Consider the following 10773-nt stretch of genomic DNA (forward strand, 5'->3'; position numbering starts at 1 on the left):
ATGTCATCATCACCAAAAGTCCATAGTTTACAGTAGGGTTTATTCTTGGTGTTCATTTTATGGGTTTTGACAAATGTGTAGTAACATGTATCAACCATTATAGTTTCATACAGAAGAGTTTCACTGGCTGGCGGTCTTAGTTTTGCCTTTTCCATGATATCATATAGTTGGAATCCTACAGTAAGTGGCCTTTTCAGACTGGCTTCCTTCACTTAGTAATATGCATTTAAGATTCCTCCATGTCTTTTCATGTTTGATAGCTCATTTCATTTTAGCCCTGAATAATATTCCATTGTATGATGTACCACAGTATTTATCCATTCACCTACTGAAGGACATCCTAAATTACTTCCAAGTTTTGGTGATTGTGAATAAAGCTCCTATTAACACCTGCGTGTAGGCTATTCTGTGGGCCTAAATTTTCAGGTCCTTTGGATAAATACTGAGGGTGCAATTGCCAGATGGTAAAAAGTATGGTAAAAGTATGTTTAGTTTTCTAAGAAACCATCAAACTTGTCTTGCAAAGTAGCTGTACCAATTTACATTCCCATGGGCAATGAATGAGAGTTGCTGTTGTTTACATCCTTGTCAGCATTTGGTGTTGTCAGTGTTTTGGATTTTAGCCATTCTAATAGGTGTGTAGAGGTTGTAATGTCTAGTAGGTGTGTAATGTCTCACTGTTGTTTTAGTTTGCATTTCCCTGATGACATAGAAACAGAGCATCTTTTCCTATGTTTATTTGCCATCTGTGCATCTTCTTTGGTGAGGTATCTGTTAAGGTCTTTGGCCCATCTTTTAATTGGGTTGTTTGTTTTCTTATTGTTGAGTTTTAAGAGCTCTTTGTATATTTTAGATAACAGTTATTTATCTGATATGTCTTTTGCAAATATTTTCTCCCCGTCTGTGGCTTGTCTTCTCATTCTCTTGATGGATCTGTTTTTATTGTGTGTTTTTTCCTCTTTCGGTCATTTAGTCTTGCCTGTTATTATACCAACTATTTTTGATTGAACTATGGATGTTGTGAAATAAAAATTGTACAGGGGATCTGTGTATGATGTTTCCAGAGATGGCAGACAGTGCACCTGAATCTAGACTAGGATTAAGTTTATTCAGAGCTGGGCTTCGGTCTTGGGAAAGAATGGTTTATTTTGGTTTGCCTTTATTTCTAGGGAATTTCCCTTCTAGGGCATGACTGGGATGTTTTCCAGGGATCCTCTATCTTGATGGGCCCTAAATTCCAATTTTTATTCTTCTAGCCACGTGAGGGTACCTAGAATTCTGTTTAGCCTCTCAGGGTTGGGGTTCTCACGTTCACTGCTGCTTCTCTGACACTCTGCTTCTTGGCCTCTTATCTGCAGCTCTAAGAATTGGCAGATGCCTTGAGGCTGAAAACTACATGGAGAGCTGACTTCCTTCTGTACTTCTCTTTGATATGCTGGCCCTCCGAAATCTTCCTGCTTTCCAGTGCCTTCAAATGTTTTTTTTTTCTTTTAATAAATATTTTATTGTGAAATAATTTTAGACTTGCAGTAAAGTTGCAAAAATAGTATAGTAGAGAGTTTCCATGTATCTCTAACCTAGCTTCTCCTCATGTAACATGTAACATCTTACATCACCATGGTACACTTGCTAAAACTAAGAAGTTAACATTGGTACATTACTATTAACAAAATTGCAGACTTTGTTTTGATTTCATCAATTTCTCCACTAATATCTTTAAAAAAATTACTGGATTCAATCTAGGATCTCACACTGCATTTAGCAAATGTATTGTTTTAAACCCAACTTTTTAGTTATTCCTGGCAGGAGGGCTGATCTCTTATAAGCTAATCTGCTATAGTCAGCAGTAGAGCTCCTATTTACTGGTGTTTAATTTTTTATAATTAACCTGTAGATAATGCACAGACAACTTAATACTGGATATTCATCATTATAAAGGTAACCAGCAGAACCATGAAAAATACAGCCAATAAAATTCTGGGAATACTGGTGAGGTAAGAGGTAGTATTATAGAGTTAAATTTTATCGTATTTGACAGAGGAGAGTCAGTTGATACCATCAAGTTCATAAGTCGTGACACAGAAGTATAAGGATTATGATGGAAATGATTGGAAAAACAGAAAATAGAATTGGTTATCTCTGAGTAATGAACGGAATGTTGTGAAGGTATAAGAGTTTTGCTCTTCTTTTATTTAAGCTCATTTGCTTAAGCTTTTTTTTAACCATATAAAGTAGAATCTATGTGTACTGACATAGCATAATGCCTATTATACTCTTTAAGTGGAAAAAAGTTGGACGATATAGTATGTATGGTATGACACTCTTTACATGAAAGCTCTGTGTGCATACATATGTACAGAGCATGATTTTACAAACATATATGTGCTCCTGTGCTTCTTTCATTCTCATGAAAAGGACATGTCCAGGTTAGTTTGCCAATCCCAGGAGGATGAGAGATACATGGGGCAGAGCTGACCTAGAAACTTCTTACAAGAAATTTGGAATGAATATGAATTACCTAGAGTCCTTTGTTATCAGTAATGGAGGTCAAGAATGACAAATACAGTCATTATGAATTTCTCATAACTAACAATAAATATAAACAAAAGAATAATATGTTCAAGTGTTGAGTGATAAAAGGCATTAACCCAGATTCCATAGCCAAAAACCCCACTAATATTTAAGATTCAAGATGATACATAGACCTTTTCACTAATACAAAAACCAAAAGAATTAGCCCTCTAAGACCTTTCCAGTATAGATTAATAAAGGGTATACATAAAGAGAAGAAAAAGTGATCCCAGAGGGAAGGAAGTGGATGCCAAAAAGCTGGTGAAAAGTGAAATTCGTATCTCTTGGTAATAAGATTAATTATTGTAAAAACTTTTTTTCCTGTTTAACAAAGGTTGCAACAAGAAAAATGAAGGTTATCGGTTCTCAGGAGGTAGTTGCTTTATTTTGGAAGAGATGAGAGACAATGAACAGCTTTAGAATTAGGAAAATATGTAGTTATGTATGTATATTAAAAGGTACAGGTAATTAGGATAATAAAAATAGAAGTCTAGCTTTCAAATCAGCAGAGGAAAAATAAAGGAGTAAAGAAAACTTGATCAATTCTGTAGTGGGTAGGAAATGGGAAAGAAACAAAGGTAAATGTAACTTAATCAAGACTGCCAAGTCCTATAACATAGTCACAGGTTATGAGGATAGAATATGGACATCTTTTGGGCAGCTGTTATTCAACCTGCCCAGGAACATAAAGGCAAAGGCCCTGAGGTGAGAATGGGATTGGCATATTCTGGGAGTTCAGTGTAGCTGGAGTGAGGAACGGGGCCAGAGGCAGCTCCGGAAGGGCTAGTGGACCACACTAAGTACCTGCGTCATCTCTTATAGGGTCTGAGGATGTATTTTAATATTCTCAAAGTCACTGAACGTGAGAATCAACCGGGGGGCTTGTTACATTTCTGTCCAATTCAAAACTATCATCTCACACCAGTCAGAATGGCCATCATTAAAAAGTGTACAAATAATAAAAGCTAGAGAGGGTGTGGAGAAAAGGGGACCCTCCTACACTCTTGGTGGGAATGTAAGGTGGTGCAGCAGCCACTATGGAAAACAGTATGGAGGTTCCTCAAAAAACTAAAAATAGAGTTGCCATATGATCCAGCAATCCCATTCCTGGGCATGTATCTAGACAAAACTCTAATTCAAAAAGATACACACACCCCTATGTTCATAACAGCTCTATTTACAATAGCCAAGACATGGAAACAACCTAAATGTCCATCAACAGATGAATGGATAAAGAAGATGTGGTACATATAGACAATGGAATATTATTCAGCCATAGAAAAGAACGAAATAATGCCACTTGCAGAAACATGGGTGGACCTAGAGATTATCATACTAAGTGAAGTAAGTCAGACAGAGAAAGACAAATACCATATGGTATCACTTATGTGTGGAATCGAAAATATGACACTAGTGAGCTTATCTACAAAATAGACTCACAAACATAGAGAACAGACTTATAGTTGCCAAGGGGGAGGGGGTGGGGGAGGGATGGATTGGGCGTTTGGGATTAGCAGGTGCCATCTATTGTATGTAGAATGTATAAGCAACAGGGTCCTACTGTATAGGACAGTGAACTACATTCAATATCCTGTGATAAACCATAATGGAAAAGAATACGAAAAAGAATGTATATATGTGTAACTGAATCACTTTGCTGTACAGCAGAAATTAACACATGGTAAATCAACTGTACTTGAATAAAATAAATTTTAAAAATATATACATTTCTGGACTCCAGAGATTCTGAGGAAAAGCCCCAGAGACTGACGTTTTCTAAAGCATCCCAGATGATTTCACTGATGTTTCCAGCTATCACTCTGGAAACTACTTGTACCAGATGAAAATAACACTGAGGGGTGTGATAATAAACACCCTCCGTCTAACTCTTCCTCTTCTTCTTCATCTTCATGGTTGTTCTTTTTGTTTTGAGGTACACGGGCCTCTCACTGTTGTGGCCTCTCCCGCTGCGGAGCACAGGCTCCGGACGCACAGGCTCAGCGGCCATGGCTCACGGGCCCAGCCGCTCCGCGGCATGTGGGATCTTCCCAGACCGGGGCATGAACCCGCGTCCCCTGCATCGGCAGGCGGACTCTCAGCCACTGCGCCACCAGGGAAGCCCCTTCATGGTTGTTTTTGTTCGCCTTGCAGGTGATGGGCTTTGGAAAGGGCATGTGACCTGATTCTGGCCTAGGAGACATGAAAGAATTCTTCCAAAGGTGCTTCTACAGATATTGTCCTTGCCCTTAAAAGAAAAACTATCTGAATATGGCAGCCGTTTTTCTGTCATCTTGAGGATGATGCTGACACGCAGGATGGCAGGTAAAAGATGTAAAGAACATAGGACTTGGCACTATTAAGGTGCTGAATCCCCCCATCCTGAGCTCACCCTGTCTTTGGATGCTCTGCTGTGAGAAATAATAAATTCCCGTATTGTTTAAGGCATTTGGAGTAGGTTTGTCTGCAACTTGCAGCTGAAGTATTCCTAACTGATGTAGCAAGAACAGACTATAGCTCTTCTAAGTGGCTCTGTAGTTCTTCTGGGTAGAATGAAAAGCCATATGTCCTTGCTTCTCTCCCTCCTCTGTATAACAACAAATCCTATTGGGCAGGTTTGTGAAAGGATGAAATGAGATAATGTCTGTAAAGCTCTCAGCACAATGTTTGGCACAGATAAGTGCCTAATAAGTGCTCCTTGAATTGAATGAATGAGTGAATGGGTGACTGAATTTGTTGAAGGGCTGTGAGAAAAAAGAAGTAACACCAGCACACACTAGTCTTCATTCTTAGGGTCTCTTTCTCAAATTAGGGTTAAAGATGGCTTTGGTTTTCTTTGGCAACTATCCTGTTGTCCTCATTACTCTTTTCTAACACATGTCCTATTAGCTTAGGAAAGGCTAAGTACCTATTTTTTAAATTTATACATTTTTATTAACTATATGCAGGTCTTGTGGATGTATTTTCCCTCTAACCCTCTTGTCCATCCCCTGTGCCACTGGTCACCACCAGGACTGACGTGGAGGAGGGTAACACATCACTACTGGGCTGATCCGGGGCAGCAAAGAGAAGTAGGGTGGTTGTAGACCCTATGATACCTGAGCTTATTGTCAAGGTGCTTATGTGACAAGCCTGCTTTCCCTGCCCCAGGGAAAAGTTTCCCCAGGTTTCTGTACTTTTCTGGCTTACAATAGTTTCAGCAGGCCGAACTCAGCCTGCAGTCAATGCTAAGGGTCATCAGACTCAGGGCCAATCATAGATCGGCAAATAGGTCCCAAAGAGCAGAAGGGGACTCTCTCAGAGAATTTACAGTCACTTTTTGTTTTTTGGCCGCACTGCACAGCTTGCAGGAACTTAGTTCCCGGACCAGGGATCGAACCTGGGCCCTCGGCAGGGAAAGCACGGAGTCCTAACCACTGGACTGCCAGGGAAGTCCCCTGCAGTCACTTCTTATTTGAACTAAAATTTGTAAAACCTGAAAACCTCCTCAAACACAAAAACACAGACCACATGGGAAACAAAACAGTTTGCTTTGGTGTATTTCAATATTTCAGAAATAAAATTGGAAAACAGGCCTTTTGTCCCTTATAGTAAAGTTGCTTAGAGTCAGCTGTGCTGCGGGACCTGGCAGTAACGATCAAACTTGACAGGGCCATGAGCGCATGATAAAACGTGGTATTATTAACATTTCTCTCCCCAAAGACAGAGGATCTCATCATGGGAAATATAAACATTTAGGTTGGTTGTTAGACTGTTTACATGTTGAGGGCTGTGGCTCTCTACCCACCCTTCCTCAAATCCTCACCCGACTCCTGGAGGAACTCTGGGTGGTCTGAGTACTCTCCGAAGTCCCCACAGGTTTGAGAACTGGGCAGCTTGGGAGGTGTGGACTTAGACCTCCAGCAAAAGTTATGGGATGGCATGTTGCTTCCTTCTGCCTGGCTAAACCTTGATCCTGGAGTCTTTTCCCTTGCAGCAAGCTTGGCGATGGTTATGGCTCATAGTTTTTCTCCTTTGTGTTTTCTCTCTCTCTCTTCCTCTCTCCTTAATTAAAGTCCTTTATCTCTAGGATCACGTGTGGATGGAAAATAAATCAGAGATCAGTTTTACAGCTTTGCAATCAGAACTGACCTTGCTCTTTCTTTTCATCATATGCACGTGCAGCTAGATGGTAGTGTGATATTTTGATCTGGGTGCGAGTAGAGCATTCTCTTTTATCAACAAGAGAGCAGGTAGGGGTCCTGGTAAATAGGATGGACACTTCTGCGGCAGATGTGGCTGAGTGTGTGTGTGTGTGTGTGTGTGTGTGTGTGTGTGCGCGCGCACGCGCGTGAGAGAGAGAGAAAGAGAAAGAGAGAGAGATTGAGAGAGAGCTGCCTCTGAGAGTTAGAAATCAGATTTCCCAAAAGTGGACACCTGGAAAATCCTGTGCCATATTGGCTATTGCTTCTTAAGAATGATATAATGGAGCTGGAGAAGACCCAGGAAAGGACAGCTGAATTAATTAAAGAGTTGGAATGGTTTTTTTTTTGCGGTACACAGGCCTCTCACTGTTGTGGCCTCTCCCGTTGCGGAGCACAGGCTCCAGATGCGCAGGCTCAGCAGCCATGGCTCACGGGCCCAGCCGCTCCGTGGCATGTGGGATCTTCCCGGACCGGGGCACGAATCCGTGTCCCCTGCATCGGCAGGCGGACTCTCAACCACTGCGCCACCAGGGAAGCCCAATTATATATTTTTCAGTATATTTTTATCATGAAAAAGGGAGAAAAGTCACTATATCCCACCTGAATGGCTAAATGGAAAGAGCTAAACAGTATCAAATGTTGGCAAGGATGTGAAACAACCAGGACTTTAATACATTCCTGGTGGGAATTATTATTTCCACAGTCATTTTGGAAGGAAAATAGCTTGGCAGTATAATCAGAAGCTGAACATATGCATATATTCAATTCCATTCCTATGTATATGCCGAACAGAAGTTTATGTATATTTTTACCAACAGATCTGTATATAAATGTTCATAATAGCACTATTTTTAAGAGCCCAAAACTGATAATAACTTACATCAATAACAAAATAAGTTGTAGTATCATCACACACTGGAATACTGTATAGCAGTGAAAATAAATGGACGATCGCCAGGAAAGTCATGCACAAACCTCATAAATATAATGTTAAGGGAAAGAAACCAGAGTCAAAGAGTACATACTACGTGATTCCAGTATGTAAAGTTGAAAAGCAAACAACATTCATCTATGGTGTTGGAAGCTAGGGTGGTGGTTACCCTTGAGTGACTGCAAGGGGGCACTTCCAGAGTTGCAGTGATGTTCTGATTCTTCGCCAGGTGCTAGTTTCGTGGGGTTGCTTATCTTGTGAAATGTCACCGAGTGGTATGCTTACGATGGCACACTAGCTAATACTTGCTGTTCTGATTGCGAGCTAATACCTGGGCAGGGAACGGCTAAGTCTAGATGAGAGTGCTTGCGGTTCTGATTGCTAGCTAATACTTATTTCTGTCCACTGAATAGCCCGAGGGGACATGAGTCCTGTTCTTGCTTTGTTTACAGACCTTCCTGGGGAATAAGCGTTTATAAAAAGCATAGGGGGATAGTGAAGGAGAGCTTCCCAGACCATAGTCTGACTTTGAGCCATGGCCCTGGGGGGCAAAGCCAGAAAGGAGTGGAGGCCAGATGCAGCACTGCCGTTGGCTCCGAGCATGTGTGTGAGATGGGGTTGCCCTTGACTGGACACTGGGTCTCAGACTGTGGCACAGCTGACATCACAGAATCCACTGTGAGGCTACGGCTGGGCTTCGGGACCTAGAAATTCAGACAAAACACTGCATGCATTCTCAGATTGTTTGTTTTTTATTGAAATTGCAGTGAGGAAGCTGAAATGGGCTCTCCAGGGGTATTTCCCTGAGCCCTGGTCCCCTTTGCAGCTCCCAGCTCTAGGTCCTATTGATGGGCTTCAGCGGTCACTGGCTCCATGGTGTCAGATGTCACACCTCCAGTGATCTCCAGCCCCTGGCCACTCTCTGCTGTCTCTACGACGGCCTCCATTCGGGTCCCTTCCACTGGCTTCACCAGGATGCTCACATATTTATCGCGTGAGGAGGCCACTGTCTTTGTAGTGAGACTGGCTCTGACGTTCCTGAAGAAAGAGCTGATCCTGCTGAGTCTCTCGGTGGTGGGACCTGAACTCGCTGTAGATAAGCTCCTGCCCGATTTGTGCGAGGTCCTGGACTCGTTGGTGATGGGAGCACGGCTGATGCCTTTGTGAGCAGTGCCCTGCTCGCTGCCCCCCGGGCTGCCGTGGCCTTTGTCCTTTTGGTCATCTCTAGTGGCTCTGCGGCCGCCTGAGCACGGGCCAGCTGCTTTCTGGATGGTCTTGTTCCCCGCTGCCTTGTGGTGGCTTTCCACTGAACTGCAGAGCGAGGGGCTCGTAAGAGCTCTGTCCTCGCCCCAGTGCTCCCTTCTCTCCCTTCTTCCCTTGCGGGCCTGGGACACCCTCTGTGAGCTGCCATCCTGTTCACTCACTTTGCCTTCGTGTGGCAAGGTTGAGATGAGGGTCCCCTTGTCCTCCTCGTCGGCTCTTCCTTCAGCAGTCTTGCCAGTGGGTTCTGCTCCGACCACAGTCACGCCGGCCTCTGGGGAGAGGCTGGTGGACGTGCTGGAAGCATACCCTGAAGAGCTCGCGGCACCTGCCAAGCATACCCTGAATTGTTCGCAGCACCGTTTTCCTGCTCCTCAGGGATGTTCTGGCAGTGCCCCCAGTGGCTATGCTGGTTTTGCTTCCTCCTGGACCGTTGCTGGCTGTGGCTGCTGTGGCCGTGCTCTGCTCTTCAGGGGCAGGAGACTTGATCACTGCCACGCTCAAAGCACCTGCTGCGGTGCCTCCTGCCACCGCTGCTGTCTCCACCTTTGTCGTTGCCCGCGATGCTGACGCTTTGACAAGCACTGTAGGTTTTGCTTTTGCAGTGGCCACATCGGGCATGGTATCGGGCTTATGGGAGTCCAGTTGGATCCCCTCCCCACCAGCAAAAGCTGCGGACGTGGCCCCGGCCAGCTCAGAGCACGAGTGGAGGCTGCAGATGCTCACGTGGTCCTGATCCTACTTTCCTTGGAAATCCTCCACTGCTGGGCTCCTGCCGTCGTCCTCCTCCTCGAACACAGGCAGGCCGATCATGTCCCAGGCTGGAACAGCGTAGGTGCAGCTGAGACCCTCCACTGGTGGTCGCAGGAGGTAAATCAGCTCTTCCCAAGAGGTGAAGAGGTCTTCCTGTGCGTCCAGAGGGGCACACAGCTGCAGGTACCAGGAGCGGCCAGTGGCAAACTTCACGCGCAGCTGCTGTTTCTTGCGATTGTGAGTGGAGATGCTCACGAGCGTCAAGGGAAGGAGCCTGGTGAGCTCTAAGGTCTTTGCAGCCTCGTGGCTCTTGCCCTTGGCGGCCTGGCTGTGCTCAGCGTGCTCTTCACAGCCGGTGGCCCATCGGGCCAGCAGCATGGTGTCTGGGAGTGGGAGGACGGGGCTGCTGGATGTGATGCCCACGGTCACCGTGCAGACACAGTTGTGCACGTCAATCAGGTCTCCCCTCTTCGTGATCTGGATAAAGTCGCTCTCGAATACCGGTGCGTCCTTGAATATGTGGTATTCGCCCTTGCGCAGTTGCTGCTGCAGCTTCCCCATGGTGGTGTTGAACAGGCCCACCCCGGTGCTGCTCTGGGCCATGTGATACGGGAGCAGAGAGTCCCCACTCATGGCTGCCTTTGATCACGACAGGCAGCGCGGTTAAGGTGGGCCCCTGGCTCTTCCCTCCCGTGGCCTCACTGGCAGAAGAGCGAGCTGCGGTGCTCTTTCGTCACACACAGGTAGCCCTATGGCAGGTCTTCCAAGCCTGCCCCACAGGCCCCACCTTTGCCTCAGGGTCTCCCAGAGGCAGGGGCGTGGGTAGGGGCACAGATGATCACAGCGGGGACGCTGTAGGGCGCCTGAACCCCAGGCTGAATCTCTTCAAGTGTGTAGAGAGGTATGGTAGGCTCCCCCTCTGCCTCCCCTCACTTCTGCTTCTGGGTTTTTATCTCCCCAAGAGGCTGTGGTGAACTTCAGTCCTAGTGAGAGAAGTGACCACTTTCTCAGCCTAACCCCCTGGCACAGCCTGTTTATCCTCTGGTGCCCTTTGTGACCTATCACTGTCACACAGCC

At 45.0% G+C, this 10773-nt stretch overlaps 1 protein-coding gene across 1 annotated transcript; it reads right to left on the reverse strand.

The window, feature by feature from the left end:
• Nucleotides 1-8525: 8525 nt before the first annotated feature.
• On the reverse strand, nt 8526-10329 carry LOC115861877 (golgi associated RAB2 interactor family member 4). Its single transcript, XM_030873084.2, is given in 2 exon segments — nt 8526-9261; nt 9299-10329. Coding segments are annotated over 2 exon segments (1767 nt in total).
• Nucleotides 10330-10773: the final 444 nt, after the last annotated feature.

This window comes from Globicephala melas, chromosome 1 (genome assembly GCF_963455315.2).
Source record: "Globicephala melas chromosome 1, mGloMel1.2, whole genome shotgun sequence".
Taxonomy (NCBI): Eukaryota; Metazoa; Chordata; class Mammalia; order Artiodactyla; family Delphinidae; genus Globicephala; species Globicephala melas.